This window comes from Capsicum annuum, unplaced genomic scaffold (assembly GCF_002878395.1).
Source record: "Capsicum annuum cultivar UCD-10X-F1 unplaced genomic scaffold, UCD10Xv1.1 ctg3101, whole genome shotgun sequence".
NCBI classification, from domain to species: domain Eukaryota; kingdom Viridiplantae; phylum Streptophyta; class Magnoliopsida; order Solanales; family Solanaceae; genus Capsicum; species Capsicum annuum.
In genome coordinates, this window is record NW_025837613.1 from 29,270 (window position 1) to 50,273 (window position 21,004).

Sequence of the window (21,004 nt, forward strand, 5' to 3'; positions counted from 1 at the left end):
ATTAAAAGATAACATCCACGCACTAAATAAAAATAGATTCACTACAAAATGTACCAAATCTATTATACAAATCTATTATACCTACAAATCCGCGCACCGGCTGTTACTTCGAGGTAATTTCAAAAGCTAAATCAGTCAACGTCATCTTTCTTACTACTATAATGAATTTCCACATTCGCATCAGCAATCAAAGCTTGTGTCTGTTTTCCTTCATGAATCTGTTCTACGCGCACATTTTCCCGTATAAAGAAACAACATGTTGGCCTGTTCTGGCATGTCAGAACGAGTAGGATCTTGAGTTTCTGTTGCAAAATATGTCCTAACAAGTTCTAACATTATTAACTATTACTAATTTGGGAAGAAATAACTGGACTGACTTAACGTAAATCCTCCTAAAAAAGTAAAGAATTCTTCCATAGTTTGTGAGTGTTATTTTCGAAGAGATACCTCATTTTCATCATTAGTTATCTCAGATTCAAATATCGTCTCTTCTTCCAAGTCCTCCATCTCTTCACACTCAAATGCTACATTTTCTCCTTTGAGTTGCTTAGCTCTTCCTGATCTATCACAATTTCTGCGAGAGACTTGTCTACCAAATTAGGGCCATGTACAATTGAAAACAAGAGTATTTCAATCTGTAATGGTTTTGTTTTTCCATTGAAATCATTTAATCGTCCTCTCCTATGAGATGACTCATAGAACAGATTAGGTTTCATGCTCCAACCACTCCTATTGTTTGTAACTAAATAAGTCTTGCTTCAGAGATTTTGTGACCATTTCAGCTTAAGGCTTTATTGTTAAATACAACACACATTATTTACTTCATTGTGTCTTCAACTGGTGAAGAAAAAGACGGGACAACTGAAGCAAATATATTTGATACTACTCCAGCTTTCCATGTCTGCAATGGATAATGAAGAATGTCTGCAATCTCGAAAACACACACGTGAATAAAGGAGTGGAAAATCGAGTACAACACAAGACAATTGAATATCCTTCCCTGGAAATTATGCTGAGAACACTCTTAGCAAAATTTCTAGTTTCACTACTTGCTTAGAAGATACCATTTTGAAATTCCGCTACCAACTCAGCTAAAACCTTTGTGTTGAATACAACAAACTTTATTTACGTCTTCAACAAGTGAAAATGCAAGGAAGCAAAGAAGGGAGAAAAGGGAAACTAACAATTGTTGGTTTTTAAAAATGACTCTCAATGGATTGAAATCACTTTCAATAATTTATTAACCATTGGGGGCTTTAAATTCGCAACTCCTCTGTTCAATTTCTCCTCCCTCGTCGCCGCCTTCCCACTTTTTTGCTTCTTCGGCCCCATTTTCACTAGCGATAAGGATGAGAGAAAACGTAGGAGAGAAGACCTGCTTAAATAGGAAAGTGATAGGGGAAGCAAACAAAAGCACATGTGATGTGGCATTGTTATTTCCATTTCTCAATTAAATAGGTGCTCAATACTACTTAGAGACAACATAAAACAAAAATACTCGTGTTTGATTTGTTTGCTGGTCATTAGGCTACCGCGGATTCTTCCCTCCAGATATTAATGAGGTGGCCGGGAAGGATACATCCCAACTTATTATATACAAAAAAGGATATTCTTATTATTCTAATCTTGATATAGTTCCAATAGGCAAATTCTTTTACTCACCTATAGTGTATTAGTATATTCCTTCCATTTTATTACTAGGATAAACAATCTAACAACAAACGGCCTAGCTTAGGTAGTTGGTAGCTCTGCATTGGAAAGGCTATCCAATTTCTCCTTTATGGAAAGGGTACTACTTAGGGTATATAGCATTTCTATGTTGGCTCTCACAGGTAACAAAGAGATAGTTGGATGCTCTACATTGTGAACTGTAATGTTTTGTTAGGTACATTTGACACAATGGAGGAGGCAGCACAAGTGTATGATACAATCGCTATTGAGTTTCGCTGTGTGAAAGTCAAGATGAATTTTCTGAATCTGATGGACAGAATGAATCGGACTCCCAGTCAGGTCAGTATTGTTGATTCATCGAATGTGGTGGCAAATCAACCATCACCGCCGCCTTTGCCTCCACCACATTCGATGACTCAACAATATTGATCTGACTATGACTTCGATTTATTTCATCCATCAAAATTAGGAAATTCGTCTTGGCTTTCACACAGTAGAACTCAATCGTTGTTGTATGACATGTTAGGATCGATTACCTTTCACACTCACTATAGAAGACCAACTAAGGTTTTGCACAACCTTAGTTTACCAACATCAACACATTTTGTCACATGTCTGTGGGATTTTTGCACCCTCTATCTTTTCCAAACATTTATCACCGTCTTCCACTGCCCCGCGAGTGAAATGGTACCGTCTTTTAATGTGCTTCATCTTCAAATGATAGACTGGGTTCTTTACCAACTGTATGGCACTCTGGCTATCTGTGTAAAGAATCTTCTCACACTACTTCTTGCCCAGTTCTTCTAGATAATCTGCCAGTCATATCATCTCATTTCCAGCTTCAGTTATTGCCACATACTCAGCCTCAATAGATGAAAGAGAAATGCACTTATGAAGCCTGGACATCCAACTCACTGCTGTACCACCTATGGTGTAAATGTATCCGAATGTGCTCTTGCTTGAGTCCACATCTCCACCAAGATCAGCATCAACAAAACCCTGCAAAATCACTTTGCCATTGCCAAAACAAAGTGAAGTACTGGATGTACCTCTCAGATATCTTAGAAGTAACTTCACAGCTTCCCAATGCTCCTTCCCGGGGTTCACTATGTACCTTCCTACAACTCCCACTGCATGTGCTATGTCAGGTCTAGTGCAGACCATAGCATACATTAGACTCCCTACTGCAGAAGCATATGAAACAAGTGTCATGTCCTCCCGCTCTTGATTTGTCTTCGATGACTGCTCCTTTGACAATTTTATGTGATTTTCCACTGGAGTAGTCCTGGGTTTAGCATCATTAATTATGAATCTAGCCATCACTTTCTTAACGTACTGCTCTTGGGATAGATTCAAAGTGCCAACAGATTTATCCTGAGAAATCCTCATCCCAAGAATTTGCTTCGCTGCACCTAAATCTTTCATCTCAAACTCAGAAGATAGACTTTCCTTCAAAGTCTTTATCTCCTTCATACTGGATCCTGCAATCAACATATCATCCACATACAAGAGTAAAAATACATAAGAATCAGTGTATTTCTTAAAGTAGCAACACTGATCCTTTTCACTCCTGCGGAAGCCACTCTTGCACATAAAGGAGTCAAACTTCTTGTAGCACTGTCTAGGTGCTTGTTTCAGCCTATACAAGCTCCTGTTGAGCTTGCACACCATGTGTTCCTTTCCTGGAACTACAAACCCCTCTAGTTGCTGCATATAGATTTCCTTATCCAATTCTCCATGTAAAAATGCAGTTTTTACATCTATTTTCTCAAGATGCAAATTCTCTGATGCAACAATACTCAATAAAATTTGGATAATAGTTAATTTCACAACAGGAGAAAATATTTCAGTAAAATCAATACCTTTCCTTTGTGAATATCCTTCAAACTATTAACCGAGCCTTGAACCTTCTTTTACAATCTAGTTCTGCCTTGATTCTGAACACCCACTTGTTCAATAAAGCTCTCTTCCCTACAGGTAACTCAGCTAAAATCCATGTGTTATTCTTCTCAAGTGAGCTCATCTCATCATCCATGGATTTCTCCCACTTGATTGAATCTTTCACCTGTAAGGCCTCAGCAACAGACTCTGGTTCCCCTTCATCAGTCAGCAACAGATAATGTTATGATGGTGAATACCTCTCTGGTGCTCAAATGGTTCTGGGTGATCTCCTCCAAACCTATTTAGGTGTCACTTGTTATACCTCTGGTTCTTCAATGACAGTCTCTGGAGTTTGTTGAGTTTCTATTGTAACATCTTTGGGTGCACTCTTTGGTAACTCAACTTCAACTCCCACTTGCTTTGTATTCTCTTGAACCTTTTTCTCTCTGTCCTGGTATAGGACATTTTCATCAAATTTCACATCACAATGTCTTAGGATCTTTTTGTTCCTGTCATCCCAAAACCTGTAGCCAAACATGTCAGAACCATAACCTATAAAGTAGCACTTTATAGCTTTAGCATCAAGCTTATCTGTCTTCTCTGGATCAACATGAACATAAGCAGTGCAACCAAAAGTTTTCAAGTGTGAATACTTGAGTTCTTTTCTTGTTCATACTTCTTCCGGAATCTTGAAACCCAGAGAAACTGATGGACCCTTGTTGATCAAGTATGAAGTTGTGCTCACAGCATCTTCCCAAAATGTCTTAGGCATCCCACAATGTATCTTCATGTTCCTTGCACACTCATTCAATATTTTGTTCATTCTTTCAGCAACTTCATTCTGCCTTGCCTTCCTGGGAACTATTCTCATCAATCTGATTCCCTCAGCTGCATAGAATTGTTTGAATTCTGACTTGTCATATTCTCCCCCATTATGAGACCTCAGGCATTTGATTTTCAAACCAGTCTAATTTTTAACTTCAGCTTTTCACCTCTTGAAAGTAACAAACACATCTGACTTGTGTTTCAAGAAGTAAACCCATACCTTCCTGCTGAAATCATCAATGAAGGTGACATAGAATTTAGATCCACTAAGTGATGAAACAGGAGATGGTCCCCATACATCTATATGGACCATTTCCAACCGTACTTTCTTTGGCTCTCTTGCAGTCTTTGTGAAGCTTGCTCATTTTTGTTTGCCTATAACACAACTATCAGAAAGACCCATATCAACAGATTTCAGCCTCTCTAAATCTCCTTTTACAGCCATCATCTTTATTCCTTTGGCACTCATGTGTCGAAGTCTGTTGTGCCACAGACATGAATCAGAAGCACCCTCAGCAACAACAGTCATGTTTATACACCCTGCAGTGGTGTACAAAGTTCCAATTTTTGTGCCACGTGATACAACCATAGAACCCTTCACAAACTTCCACGAACGTTTCCCAAACTCTGTTGTGTAGCCTGTTCTATCCAACTGACAAACAGAGATCAAATTCTTCTTGAGATAAGGAACATTTCTGACATTCTCCAATGTCCACTGATTTCCTGCTAGAGTTTTTATGCAGACATCCTCTTTTCCTTCAATCTCCAATGGCTTGTTGTTAGCAAGATACACCTTTCCAAAATATTTAGACTTGAAATTTTGGAACAATTCCTTGTTTGGAGATGAATGAAAAGATGCACCAGAATCCAATATCCAGGATTCAACTGGGCTTTCCATACTAAGGATTAGAGCATCCCTAATGTATTCTATTGAATTAACAGAATCATTATCATCTCTAGATTTCTGATTCTTCTTCTTCTTGGTTTCTTGCAATCTATCCGAAAGTGTCTTTTCTCTCCACAATTCCAACATATCACGTTAGGTTTTGGAGATTTTCCACAATTTTTTTATTTTGATCTGCCATGTGTATTTTTACCCTTCGATTGGTCTCTCCCCCTTCGGTCAACGCTCAGAGCACTACCAAATGACTCCCCAATTTCTAATTTTCAAATGCTTTCGCTAAGAACAACATCTCAGATTTCATCAAACTTAAGCTTCTGAGATCCACGGGAACTACTAATCACAGCAACAATAGTATCCCAAGACTCGGGAAGAGATGACATCAAAATCAATGCTTTAATTTCATCTTTGAAATTAATATCCATAGAACACAGTTGACTAACAATCATATTGAACTAGTTTATATGATCAGTAATAGATCTATTCTCAGCCATCTGTAATTGAACAATCTATACATCAAATATACCTTGTTCATTGCAGATGGTTTTTCATACATATTTGATAACGCTTTCAATAGATCTGACGTGGTCATCACCTTGACGATGTTGAACACCACATTTCTTGACAAAGTCAACCGGATTAGCCCTAGAGTCTGCCGATCCTTGAGCTTCCACTCCTCCTCCTTCATGGACTCCGGCTTTACCCTGGTCAAGGGTTCATGAAGATCTTTTTGGTACAGATAGTCTTCAATCTGCATCTTCCAAAAACCAAAATCGAATCCATCAAACTTCTCGATTCCAAGCTTCGATCTTTCCATCTTCAGTGATCTTGTGAATCTCCTAATCTCTGATACAAGTTTTTAGGATCGATTATCTTTCACACTCACTAGATCTGGCGGAAAAAATGAAGAAAGCTAGAGAGAAGTTTCGTGGGGAGAGATAAAAGAGAGAGAGAGATTGATTTCATGGTAACACCCATGGGTAAACTCCACAGTGGACGGGTTATTTATATTAATGATTCAGAATATGTATGATTGAACTGTGTGAACGTTAATATATAATTAGTAAATTACATATTAATCAGGCTCCACACCTAACATCACACGCTTGCGCCGCCTCCTTCGCTGTGTCAAACATACCTAACCAAACATTGGATCTTTTCCTCGGATCACTTGTCTCCACCATGTATTTTCACGATGGCCTCTTATAAACTCCTCGGTAATGCACATCCTCTCCAACTCCCTTCACTTTCTCCGACGCCTTCGCAACTCTTCCATTCACTTTCTCCACCCTCGTCTCCGCCTTCATACTCTTTTGCTTCTTCAGCACCATTTTCACAAGTGATAAGGATGAGAGAAAACATAGGGGGATCTTCAGCACCATTTTCACAAGTGTACCCAGACCTTGTTTCTGGAAGACCCTCATCTCAAGACACTGAATATGGTATCATAACGATATCAGGGGGCAGATGCTTCCTAAAGAGTTAACCGAAACGTGCAAAGGGACGCCTAAGCTAGCATCTTGCTCTTGAGAATAATGATCTAAGACTGTATATTGTCAGTGAAATTGTGTTTTAGGAGAAGAATTAGCTACTACAAAAAGCAACAAGTTGAGAACAACAGACCTCCATCTCAAAATGTCAGAATAGGAAAATAATTGATTAGATTGAAAGAACTAAGTCATACGACTAATGACAATTCACTTCTGATAGATTTTTTTTTCAGTATCCCGATTTATCTGCTTCATCCCTCTGCCTTTGACTTTTTAGGTTTGTCACTATTAAGAGGCATGGAAATGTACAAATATTGTAGGCATTTTAAAGTTCTCTTTAAAATGGTCTTTTTATTTCAGCAATTGTTTTTCGCTCCTGTTAAATTTTTTTCCCCCGACCTGTGTTGAATTTCTTTTATATTTCCTTGAGCCAAGGATCTATCAGGAACAACATCTCAACCTCCCAAGGTAGGGTAAAGGTCTGCGTACACTTTACCCTCCCCCGACCTCACTTGTGTGAAGTTCTGTCAAAAGGCTGCACGATGTAAAGTCCAGATGAGCAGTCTCCCTGTAAATCGCGTGTCGAAGACATTTTATGGGTAATTTGGACACTGTGGGACAAACATAAGGGGAGAGGAAGAAGAAATTGGGATGTCACACTCCAACATGTTAATATCCCTTTAACTCTACAAAAATAGATCATTCTATTTCAAGATTTTGGTGATCAATTTAGTTTTTGTGAAAAGGAAATAGTGAGATTTATTCAACCAGCTAGAATGTCTCAAAACAGAATCATGCACAAATAAAGTGCTAAAACAAAAAAGAAAGAAGCAATATTACAGGAATACAAAACTAATCAAATAGTTGCAGCAAACAAATTATTTGGAACGATAGATTCCAACAACATGCTCAACATGCTAGAAGTTGAATCTTGATCTTCTGTAGCATCCCTACAACATCTTTCATGTTGGTCCTTGTTGCAGATTCGTTATGACAATCTAATGCAACTTTTCATGATTGATGCCACAACATCTAGCTCCTTCTTTAAGCGATTACCAGTTGATGTTAACAAGTTGGCATCTACGACCTCCATTACATTATCTTGAAGTGAATAACTCGCCCATTGTTTCAAGCTAAGATCCCCCTCAAACTCATTAGGCTTTCTCCTAGTAAACGTTTCCAGCAACATAGACGTCACACTTTGTTGACACAGTCCTTCCAGTCCATACTCTACAGTCAAACAATTCATTTAAAGAAGCAATAGGCTTTCTAGGTGGGAATAAAAGAAAGGAATAATCAATGTTCAAAAAATTAGCAAAACAAAGTGACGTACCCGGTGCAATATACCCGAATGTTGCTAAGGTTTTAGTGTAAAAATCACCCTGATCTTCACCAAGCAGTTTTGAAATGCCAAAGTCGCTGAGGTGGGAAACCATATCTTCATCCAGCAAGACGTTACTAGGCTTCACATCACAGTGAATCAAAGGCAACGAGCACCCATGGTGAAGATATTCCAAAGCACTTGCCACATTTATCATTATGCTTAGGCTCTGCTTGATGTCGAGGAAGTAGTTGTGCGAATACAATACTTCTCAAGACTCCCATTAGGCATATAATCAAGAACTAAAGCCTTAAAATCAAGATTGGAACAACTTGTAATGACTTTTACAAGATTCCTATGACGAAGGCTACACAAAACTTCACATTCCATATCAAAACTCTTGAATGCTGCATCCAGTTGCAGGTTGAACACTTTAACTGCAATGACAGTTCCACTTCTAAGAACACCTTTGTAAACAGAGCCAAAACCTCCAAAACCAATCAGATTACTCTCACTAAGGTCATCCATTGCTTGAAGCAGTTCATAGTATGAAATTCTTTCTCGTGTTACGGTAGACAATGACTCGGCTTGTTGAGGAGCACTTTTACCTCTTCTATACCTTATTCATAGGAGCACAAAGGTCATAGTAACAAATACAACTGCAATTGCGAGCAAAAGAAAAAGAACTTGCAATTTTTTCCTATTTGATCTGTTCTTTGATGAAGTGGGGCATGGCGGGACAATAAATCTTGAAGAACCACACAATGCTTCATTGTAGATGAAAAACTGACTCAAGAGGTTCTTGAAAGGACCTCCCGAGGGTATTTCACCATACAATTTGTTGAAAGAAACATTGAAATACTTCAGGTTTTGAAGTTTCTCCAAAGACTTAGGAATGATTCCAGATATATTGTTTTGAGAAAGATCTAGGAATTCCAAACCTACCATGTTGCTCATTGAGTCAGGTATAGCTCCTTGCAAATTGTTTTGTCTCAAAGAAAGGTGTGCCAGATTCTGCAATCCTCCAATTTCTCTTGGAGTTCTATTTGAAAATTGATTCATTGACAAATCTATTAGTGTCGCAGCCTTTAGATTTCCACTTTCTGGAGGTAAAGAACCTACCATGTTGTTTGACGATAAGTCAAGAACCACTAGATCTTGAAGGTTCCCTAAGCTTGGTGGTATATTGGAACTCAATTTGTTGGAACTGAGATGTATCTCCCTAAGGGAGGTAATATTCCCTAAACAATTAGGAAGAGATCCTGAAAGTTGATTTTGATCCAAGTAAATATCACCCAGATGCTGCAATTTACATATATGATCACCAATAAATACTGTAAGATTGTTCTTACTCAAGTTCAACCGCTGGAGGCTTCTCAAGTTGCCAATTGATGTTGGAATCGATCCGACCAAGTTATTTCAAGAAAGTTGAAGGTCTAATAAGCTGCTTAAGTTCCCAACTTCATTTGGAATTCACCCTTTGATTTTGTAACTGTTGGTGTAAAATTTTCTAAGAGAGGTGGAAAGGTTCCCCGTGGAGGCTGGAAGTATGCCATTTAGAGGGTTGGAATATAGATAAAGAACTGTTAAATTTCTGCAATTGGTTAAGGAAGTCAGGAAGCTTAATGATGAGTCGTTGGTTAAATTGTTTCCCCTTAAATTCAGTAACTGTAGATGAGTCAACTATCCAAGAGAATTGGGAATCAAGCCAGTGAGTTGGTTGTTAGAAAGCTATAGAAGAGTGAGTTTGGAACTGTAATGAACCCAAATTCTCAACTCAACAATCCATACACAAAGTGAACAAAACTAATCAACTTTGACTAATACGGAAAGGAGAAATTACAGTACAAAGAAGAGGAATAATAGTAGAAGGGGGTGAGAGGTCTAGAGAGAGTTGGAGATGAGAAGCATAGTCTTTGCCTAAGCAATTATCACAATTTGCATAAGTCTATTCTTCCTAGACTGTACTATTTATTAACCCGTATCCCACACATAACCACTTAATGTGGTATTGGGCTACTTCACCATGATTGGTTTCGTCCCATTCATAACGATACCCCCGACCCCAATAAAAACCTTGTCCTCAAGATTCAAGCAGGCATGAGCATCCTCGGGTACCGTTAGATAGATAAGCAGCAAGGATATAACTTGGTTGGCAGCCTGGATTTTTGTAGATGTGGTTGCATCATTCTTGTTTAGCTGCTAACTAACGTGGCAAAGATATATAATAATGTGAGATGTGTCCAAAAGAGAAATGCAAGTAAGTATATCATCCAAACATGTAGAAGCACTACTGACAGCCACACACGGGACCTTTGTCATATTTTCTAGTAGCAACACACAGATGGCTAATGGAAACTGCAATACCCTTCTCACTCCATGTGATTGCAATGCAATTCTCGACAATAGAGAACACCTTGGACCAACAGGAATTTACACACCCTACTTACCCAGGATCCCATACTCTACTCATAGAGTTTGAATAAGCAATGAAGAAAAACATGTCAAAACATTCCAATAACAGTAGCTCCTCCACATTCTCTCCATAACTAGATTGCAAGATGTAGGAATTCACACACCAAAACTGTTCGGAATCCTACACTCTAGACATATAATTAATATACGGGGTTGATAAAAACTTGCCAGAGCATCCCTGCGATTGTAGTGCCTCTACGTCCACTGCATAACCTGTTAATGCCCTGAACTCAAAATGGATTCCCAGATCCCATACACAAAGGTTCAATGACATTACATGAATGGGTACCAAAAAAATTATGGCACTAGGATTAACTGGAAAATAGGGAATCACATAAACACAATCCCATAAGGCACCAACAAATGAGAATTTGATATCAGCAGATTGCCCAGACGTTGTTGACATTAGAAACAAATGGCCAGCAAAAGAAACTAGGAAACTAGATGTATCTCTTGGATGCGAATTCCCAACTACCCTGGCAACATGGAATGGATGTTCGTCTAATCCAAGATCAAACATAAAACAACACAACATACTCGGAGTGGGCACATTTTCAATAAAAAGTGAATCAAATGTCACCTCAGGATCCATGAAAATAGAAGCAACAGGCAAATCAATGTGGCTCTTGTTTTCTGTCATCATACCCCAAACTGTAATAACAAAAGACGGAGAATTCAGATCATAAGCCACAATGTTTTCCTCGTTGTTGTCATTCAAACCAGAGTTCCAGGTCTCCTTTTTCACTTGGAGGGTAGAATATTTAGTGTCTTCGATTTTATGTTGCAACGATGCATCCTTGATTAAAGCCACTGGTCGAGCTGCGATGGTGGAAGAAATTTCATCCATCAATTGGCCAGTGCCAAAATTAGAGACCGGCATAGGCAGGTTGCTGAAAGAGTGTGCTTCAAATAGTTGGACCTCCTCTGGTTGTATTAAAGTAGATGTCATTGCATCAGTGAGGATTCCAACATCTAATCCCTCAGTATCAGACACCTTGGCTACTGTGGTCACAAAATGTACACCCTCATGGAAAATAATGTTCAGATCATAAATGTCGGAGGTCACTATTGTGTGTGAAATTTTGTAGAACACCGGATCTTCAACAATGGATGAAGGTCCACGTACCAAATCCATTTGAACTAATTCTACATTGCCAATTGGTGGTGTCTCCATGTCAGTAGGAGTTTCAATCTCAGTATCATTTCCAGTAAATGATGTCAAGGAATCTATAATTGCAGACTTCACTGCCAATTTATCGAACATATGGTGGGCATGATCATCGTCCAAAGTATAAGAAAAATCAGATCTGAAGATTTTTGCAGTTAGTTGGGTAGCACAATGATTACAATTTTTGAGTTTCGACTATCCCATAGAATTCGAAATACCTTTCATCTTGGAAAATCCACGCCTCTGGATTGATGCCATGGAAACGGTCTAATTCCACCCTTGATGGTTTGTGGCGAAGAGTGTGCGGAGCTAGTGCTGGACCACCAGACATATCCGGAACTAGATTCTATGTGCCCGATGATATCACCTGGCCAGCCAACTCTTGAACCAGTTTATGAATTTCTGAGAGATCACTTGAAATGGACTCTTGAACACCATGAATAGATTTCGCAACATACTTGAGTATTTGATCCTCCATGAGAGACCTCAGGATGAAAGCACCAATGTAACGAACCCAAATTCTCAACTCAACAACCCATATACAAAGTGAACAAAACTAATCAACTTTGATTAATACGGAAAGGAGAAATTACAGTACAAAGAAGAGGAATAATAGTAGAAGGGGGTGAGAGGCCTAGAGAGAATTGGGGATGAGAAGCATGGTCTTTTCCTAAGCAATTATCCCAATTTGCATAAGTCTATTCTTCCTAGAATGTACTATTTATTAACCCGTATTCCACACATAACCACTTAATGTGGTATTGGGCTGCTTCACCATGATTGGTTTCAGCCCATTCATAACAGGAACAATTGGACATGGAATGGGGAATCGTCCCAATAAGATTGGTTTAGTTCATCAGTAAAGATCTTCAATGTTGGGCAAGATAGAACACATGTTTGGTGGGAGGCTGATAGATTATTGTTTGTAAGAGAAATCACTCTCAGCCCGGATATGTTGAAGATCTCCATTGGAAGTGAACCACTAAAACTATTAAATCCAAGACTAAGTACCTCCAACTCAATGTGATTTCTTATCTCTTTGGGTATTTCACCTGGAAACACATATAGTGGACTACTAGTGAGTTGGGTCAATCTATTTTTGCTAGGATATAAGAATTGCATCTTGTTTAACTTGTCAATCTCCCGTGGGAAGAATCTACTAATAATTTTAACTTTCATGTTGTTGGTGATACGAAACTATTAAAAGAAAAGAGAAAAAGAATGTGTATCGACGATAAATAGATTTGAACAGATCGATTAATCTGGCTTCTCTCCATGCCTAATAACACCAAACTTCGATACCTCAATTAATTCAATAACTGAAATTACCCCTGCAGTTACTGTGTAATAAAATAAAATTCTGAAGCAATTAGATACAAACATTCGAAAGATTAAAAATATACCTTTGAAATGGTTAAATCCGAGATACAATTGCTGCAAGTTACTCAATCTTCCAATTTCACTATGTATTGGTCCATCAAACTCATTAAATGAGAAAGACAATACTTGAAGTTGTGAACTATTTGACAAGCGTGTAGGCATATGACCATGAAGCTTGTTATAAGACAGATAAAGCCCTTTAGTTTTGGAAGACCATTGCTTAAACCAATGGAAGACTTCCTGATAAGCTATTGCCAGTAAATGCAATGAATTCGATCATAGAAATATGGCATAATACATAAATATGACCCTAAATTTAACACCAAATTATAACTTTGACCTTAAACTTTGACAGTGCACAAATATGACTATTAACTATTCAAAATTGCACAAATATGACCTCCAATCCTACGTGGCAAAACGCGTGTTTAACACGCAAAACTGGGCGCGTCCAGCTTAAAATCTAAGGGCATAATACATAAATATGACCCTACACTTGATACCAAATTACAATTTTGACCTTAAACTTTGACAGTGCACAAATATGACTTTAACTATTCAAAACAGCACAAATATGACCTTTAAATGACTTTTCACTATTATTTTTTCATTATTTTTCGCTCAAAGGGGAAAATGGCATCTAATTTCTTTTGTCATTGAGGAAAAAGAGCAATATTGAAGATTTATTAAATAGATGGGTCAGCCTCATACGAAAAAATCGCATGGGTATGTATATATTATAAAGCAAAGGGCGAATTTATGTTATATAATATATCTAAATATAATTTATTTAAATATTAAATTAAAGATGAAACTATACTAATAATAAAAAAAATTATAGTTTTAGTAAAATGTTATTAAATTAACGTCATTAAGGATAGTAGTAGTAGTATATTAAATTAATGTTATCAAATTAACGTTATTAAAATGTTATTAAATTAATGTTATCAAAACATTATTAAATTAACGCAGGGCCGAACCTACATGGTTATCATGGGGTTCACCCGAACCCCCTCGGTAAAAAAATTACGTTGTATATATAAGGTATAAAATCTATATTTATGTACATATATTAATGTTGAACCACATGAAACAAGACACTTAAATAGCCCAGTGGTGTTATTTTCTCTTCTTGGGCGCTTCCTTCAGCCTACTGCGTGGGATTGATCCTGCTCGTGGCTTTTTTTTTAATAAAAAAAAACTAGGTGTTGTTGCTATAGAAATAAATAAAATAATAATAATAATAATAATAATAATAAAAACGATGTCGTTTTAACCCAAAAAGTAAAACTTTGACAATGCACAAATATGACTTTTAATTATTCAAAACTGCATAAATATGACCTCCCTCCAAGTCAGCCCTTTTAACGTCGTGGCACTATGTGATTGGATGAGCTTTCCACATAGACGCGAGTGAAACTCACGCATGGGGATTACAAAATAGGAGGTCATATTTGTTCAGATTTTGAATAGTTAAAGGTCCTATTTGTGCACTATCAAAGTTTAAGGTCAAAGTTATAATTTGGTGTCAAGTTTAGGGTCATATTTATGTATTATGCCTAGAAATATTGAAAATTGTGAATGATATATAACCCGTAAATTGATTATGTTTTATGGACAACCAATTCATGTTGTGAAGATTGCTAATATCTTCTGGAATGTTTCCATGAAGTGAATTATAAAATATCTCCAAAGTCTCCAACCTTGAGGCGTTCGAGAGTGACATAGGAATAAAGACTAGAAGATGTACTTCCTAGTCGAGTCAGTCCCTTGATTTCTAGAAAATGCACTTTCTAGTCGATTCATTGCACTTAATCCTTAGGAGACGCACTTCCTTATTATTTTTCATTTTTCAGGAGGCACAGTTTTTTAACTTAAACTTTTATCTCTAGAAGACACACTTTCTAGTTAGTATTCCTAACTTTAATTCTTAGGAGACGCACTTCCTAGTCTTGGTCATTTAATTTTACTCACAAGAGATGCATCTCTTGGTCAGATTCTTGATTCATCATTGCAACATGCAAGTAGTTATTTGGATTTGATATTCACAAAGGTCCTTTGACGATAAACTGGGGCAAAATTTAATTCTTGTTGTTTGAAACTTTAATTTTCTGGAAAATGAAATCTCTTTATAATAACATTTGTTTGGGATAATTTCTTTTTAGTTTTGATGTATTTTTAGGAGCCCGCCTAAAGAACTGGATGATGAAATTGAAAGTCGAGAACTCGCCCAGAGAATAGAGTAATGAAATTGCAAGTCAGTAACCCGCCCGGAGAATAGAGTGAAGAAGTTTAAAGTCAAGCAGCAAGGTTAAGAAGTTGAAAGTCAAGCAACAAGGTGAAGAAATTGAAAGACAACAGATTGAAAAATATCAAGTCAGGAACCCACTTGTTGAACAGGGTGAAGAAATTGAAAGCCAAGCAACAAGCTAAAGAAATTGCAAGTCAGGAGCCCACCTGAAGAATTGAGTAATGAAACTCAAGTCAAAAGTCCAAAAAAGCTATATTTATAGGATTTTTATAATTTTATTTCTATTTTAATTTGTAATTTTCATTTTTAATATAATGACAGATCCACGTACAAGAAACTCGATGGGACCTCACTTGACTCTCCAACTCGGTTGTCCTTCTTCCTTCTGTTTCTTTCTTTGAATAATGATTGGGCCAAATATTGAATCTCGTTGTCTACTTTTTGCCTGAAAACACTTCGTATCTACATTCAAAAAGGGGCATGATGTAGACGCCTATTTTTGTCCCTTCCAAAAATCCAGTTCATCCATTTTGAACTCACGTTATCTTACATCCTCACCCATGTGATTAAACCCTACAAAAATACAAAAATAACAAAATTTCAATAAATCCTTAACAAATCAAATCCCTAATATTCCCTTATCCTTATCTCAACACAACTCACATCACCACCCCCTAACCCTACATACCCTACCCCTACCCACATGGTCCCCACCCCCCTCAAATTCACGATCTTATGCTCCCTCAACAGAATGATAAACACATAGCAATACACAGAGAAAAAGGGGGGAGAGTCCATTTTTTTTCCTGAGCTTCTTCTTCTTCTTAAAGACACATAATTCACACCTTCCATAGGTCACTCTCACTATACCATAAGCACACCACACACCACGGCCATATACATATTCACACACATCGAAAAAATGGGGGGGGGGGGGGGGGACGCCACTTTTAAGGGGTGAATCTTTCATTCCTTTTCTTTCCTTCATCTTGGTAGCACACAAATACCGACAGATTCATGCACACCTCCATAAGGACACACCCCAATTGATAATCGGAGAGGGGAGCACATCAATAGTAAATAGGGGTTGATCGGAGAGCGAGGGAGAAAGGGGGAAGAGCTGAAATTGATCTGAGAGAGGAGAAAAAAGAGGGAAGAGTTGAAATCGATCAAGAGGGGGAGAAAAAACATTGGGTTTGAATATTTCCGGCAAATTTCTCACCAAAAATCGATCGGGATTGTCACTAGGGAAGTTCCGGCGTTCACTACCACGGCAAAACTCGTCGAAAAAAGACCGAATCGGAAACAGGTCAGTTGGGTCGATTTAAATTAGTACCGTTTTTGGATTGTTCGAGTTGTGGGTTTATCGTTTGAGGTTCGACTGATTCTCAACCCGTGATTTATCTTATTTAATGGAACAACACATTGATTCTGAAAGGTTCAATTTCTAACTCTATTTTTCTTAATTTTCATGTGGTTGTGGTTGTGATTTGACACCATAATTTTATTTGTTGGGTGATTTGTTGTTTGATATGTGTTTATGTTGAATGATTGATCTCGAATGGTATAATTTGGATGAAAATGATATCTTTTTGGATATTTGAAATCAGTAATTGGTCAAGAAAATCGGGGTGAGAATTGAAAACGTGTTAAAAAGGAATTTAGGGGCGGGTGGTAGGAATTGATAAAAAACGAATATTGTTTAGTCCTGATTTGTTTTCGTTGGTTATTTTGGAGCAAATAGGAATGTTAAAGGCGGAAACATTATCATCCGTATGAATCTTCTCAAGTTCAAGCAACTTAGAATCCAACAAATCTCAGATATATCACATCAATATGTTTAGACCGACCATGAAATATAGAATTCTTGTCAAGAGGTATAGCATTTTGATGTCGCAACAAAACAGATACCTTTCTTGAGCACAACCAAGTTTTTCCAAGAATTTCTTCATCCAAAGCAACTCTTTATAAGCTTCAACAACACCAATAAGCTCAGCTTTCGTAGTAGATAGAGCAACACATTTTTGCAACTTAGATTGCTAAGACACAGCTCCCCCTGCAAAAGTAACCGAATACCCTAAAGTGGACTTGTGAGTATCAACATCACTAGCCATGTTTGATTAGTATAACCACAATGAATAGGTTGTTTTGTACCAAAACACAAACTCAGACTAGAAGTGCCACAAAGATATCTCATAATCACTTCACAACACTCCAGTGTTCTCTTCCCGAATTAGACAGAAAATGGCTAAAAATACCAACAACATGAGCAATATCAAGTATTGTGCAAACCATTGCATACATCAAACTACCAAAGGCTGAAGCATAAGGAACTTTCTTAGTATCTTCATTCTCATCATCACTGGAAGGACAATGCTTCTTGCTCAATTTGAAGTGCATAGCTAAAGGTGTATTGACAACCTTAGCCTTATCCTTGTGTAACCTTTGAAGTTCTTTCTGAATGTACTTCTCTTTTCATAAAGATAACTTCTTGGCCTTTCTATCACGGACAATTTGCATGCCAAGAATCTATCTTTCTGGTCCTAAGTCTTTCATAGAAAAAGACTTACTCAACTCTTGCTTCAACTTTTGAATCCTGCAAGCATTATGACAAACAAGCATTTTGACAACAACAAGCATGTCATCAACATAAAGCAACACAACAATAAAGAAACCATCAGAGAATTTTTGCACAAAAACATAACGGTCTGAAGTAGTCTTCTTGAAGCCCTGCTGACTCATAAAGGAACCAAGTTTCTGTACCACTGCCTGGGAGCTTGTTTCAAACTATATAAGCTTTTTTTCAATTTGCAAACATAATTCTCTTTTTCCTTGACTTCAAAACCTTTAGGCTTCTTCATATAAATTTCTTCATCTAAGTCGCCATGTACAAAAGCAGTTTTAACATCCATTTTCTCAACCTCTAAATCTAGACTTGAAGCTAAGCCTAGAACCACACGAATAGATGACATCTTCACAACCGTAGAGAATATCTCATCAAAATCAACTCCTTTTTTCTGGTTAAATCCCTTCACAACCAATCTAGCCTTGTACCATGGAACAGGGTTATCATCTTCATGTTTCACCCGAAAACCCTACCTGTTTTTCAAAGGTTTTCTGTCTTTAGGTAGCTTACCAAATCAAAGGTATGATTATCATGCAAAGATTTAATCTCATCTTCCATAACATCAAACCACTTTTCTTTTTCTTCACTTTCCATGGCCTCATCAAAACTCTCAGGTTCTCCCCCATCACTCAAGAGTACATGCTCATTAGGAGAATAACGAGGTGAAGGTATTCTCTCTCTAGGAGATCGTCTGAGAGAACTCTCTGGAGCATCAACAACTGGTTGTTGATCAACCATATCAACTTGCACCAGAGCATCAACAACATCATGCTGGTCATTCTTAATATGATCATTCCATTAGAACTGGATCTTTATATTTCATCTTTATATTAATTGTTTGATTGTAGTGTATGGGCATGATGGGTTGGTTTCTACTAAATGTGATGTCTATATTTATGAGATCATGTTGCTGGAAATGTTTACTATGAGAAAGCCTAATGATTTTGAGGGAGATCTTAGCTTGAAGCAATGGGTGAGTCATTCACTCCCAGAGGAGGCAGTAATGGACGTTACGTTCTAGATGCCAACTTGATAACGCCAATGAATAATCGCTTACAGAAGGAGCTAGATGTTGTGGCATCAATCATGAATGTGGCATTAGATTGTTGTGATGAATCTCCAACAAGAAGGAAAAACATGAAAGATTTTGTATGAATGCCACGGAAGATCAAGATTCAACTTCTTGCATTTTGAGCATGTTGTCGGAATCTGTTGTCCACATCACTTGTTTGTCGCAAACTTTTGCTTAATTGTTGGATACTTGTAAAGATGTATTTCTCTTTTTCATTTTAGCACTTGATTTGTGCATGATTCTGTTGCAATAAATCTGTTCGTATGGACTTTACATGGTGCAACCTTTTGACAGAACATCTCAAAAAATACTAGTAATAATATTACATTCAAATTAAGAGTTCTAAAGAGCCTTCAAAGTGTACATACAAATTGGAAAAAATATATCAAGACTAGAATGACAAGAAATATGTTGGGCTCTATCTTTTCTACCCACCTCATATCCACAGGGAAGAGTCCGAGGGTAGACTAATGGTCATCACATAAATCTAAGATCAGTAAATTTTATTTTATGCTTGTCTCAAAGTAAACTAACCACCTATTTACTCGAGCACGAGACATTAAATGGCTAGTAAAACAAAATAATCTTCCTGAATCACTTGTGTACAACAGACGTTGAACCCATGAGACATAGCAGCGACACTAATAATTAGCACCACATTCGTTTGGTCAATAAATCATGTGGTAAGCTGCACATTCATTTCGCACATATTCATCATCGATCAGTAGCAAAATTTCAAACCTTTCCACCATCGATCTGCCTTGAGACATAACTTGTGCCACTGAACTTATGCCTAGCAAATTTTTCTGCCTTGTGGTTTTTGTTTCTTTTTCGTTTTTCGCTATCAAGGGCATTTTCAGTCATTTATTTCAACTTAAAGTGATAAAGGAAAAAAAAATGTCACCCCAAAATAATTCATGTGCAAATGACCCCTTGGAGGTGGGTTAGTGCTCAATCCTTAAAATTTTGGGCAAATTGGACGGGTCATCAACTTTTGGATCATATTTGATACCCCAGCATGTATCTATACAAAAATTATATAACTACTAGATTTGCTACTAAATTTTTCTTCTTCGCTTGGTTAGAGAAGATAATATGGAGCAACATTGGAAAAATCAACCAATAGGAAATTGTTTTAACCATTTTGAAGTATTTTATACCATACTTCAAACTGTACATTTGATTGTAAAATTATTGGATGACTCCTTTCCAAGTCAGACATTAACTATATTTCTTTCTTGGTCTGCCACTTAGATTTTTTTTTTCTAAATCAATGTAGCACCCCGCATTTCGGGCTAGAATAAAAACCATCGTTTCTATGCATAGATGATCCAAAAGCCATAAATCCTACGAAAATTTGGCATGTTAATCAATTATGTAGTGTGTGAACCTATTTAAGCATGAATTGAGATCATAGAGGTCCCTAACTCAAGGATGAGTTGAAAGCTTTCCTATCATTCGAGTTTGAGTGAGCGTCGAAACTTGGGTCAACTTCAATCAATCATAACTCTTTGTATATAATGAATTAGAGGGACTACTATATATCAAATGAAATCTCTTCAAATTATCTTTCGAATGATACCAATTTCACCTAAATCTGATACCCGAGCGAAAAGTTATGGCCATTTTAGTGACTGAGACAGTAGCATCATACGATAAGCGTGCGTACTATCGCATGCACCAAAATTTCAGGTTCAGTTTCTGCGTTTTTAAGGGAAAAATGGGTATCTTTCATCCATTATCCAGCTATAACACGGAATTAAACTCCCAAAACACCAAAATATGATTCTTTTCTCTCAAATTCATCAAGAACTCACCCTAGGGTTTCAAACTAAAAACCCAAATATCTCAAGATTTAACCGTGGGTTTTCCTTAATTCTTCAAGATTCGGAATTTCCATTGCGAGGGCTACAAGAGGCACCCATCACTCATACGTATAGCAT

General features: G+C 37.3%; 3 protein-coding genes across 3 annotated transcripts; all 3 read right to left on the minus strand.

Annotated features, from left to right (window-relative positions):
- Positions 1-6,468: 6,468 nt before the first annotated feature.
- LOC107869132 (probable LRR receptor-like serine/threonine-protein kinase At3g47570) lies at positions 6,469-8,306 on the minus strand. Its single transcript, XM_047402944.1, has 3 exons — positions 8,102-8,306; positions 7,799-7,998; positions 6,469-6,711 (listed from the first exon to the last, which is right to left on the minus strand). The coding sequence occupies exons 1-3, from the start codon at positions 8,304-8,306 to the stop codon at positions 6,469-6,471; spliced, it is 648 nt and encodes a 215-aa protein (XP_047258900.1).
- LOC107869821 lies at positions 7,521-13,343 on the minus strand. The gene is made up of 3 exons (XM_016716246.2): positions 11,951-13,343; positions 8,102-11,871; positions 7,521-7,998 (listed from the first exon to the last, which is right to left on the minus strand). Exons 1-2 carry the CDS (start codon positions 12,061-12,063, stop codon positions 10,686-10,688), a joined length of 1,299 nt encoding a protein of 432 aa, XP_016571732.1. The 5' UTR covers positions 12,064-13,343; the 3' UTR covers positions 7,521-7,998; positions 8,102-10,685.
- On the minus strand, positions 8,312-9,214 carry LOC124885228 (receptor kinase-like protein Xa21). The gene is made up of 2 exons (XM_047402945.1): positions 8,925-9,214; positions 8,312-8,708 (listed from the first exon to the last, which is right to left on the minus strand). The coding sequence occupies exons 1-2, from the start codon at positions 9,212-9,214 to the stop codon at positions 8,312-8,314; spliced, it is 687 nt and encodes a 228-aa protein (XP_047258901.1).
- Positions 13,344-21,004: the final 7,661 nt, after the last annotated feature.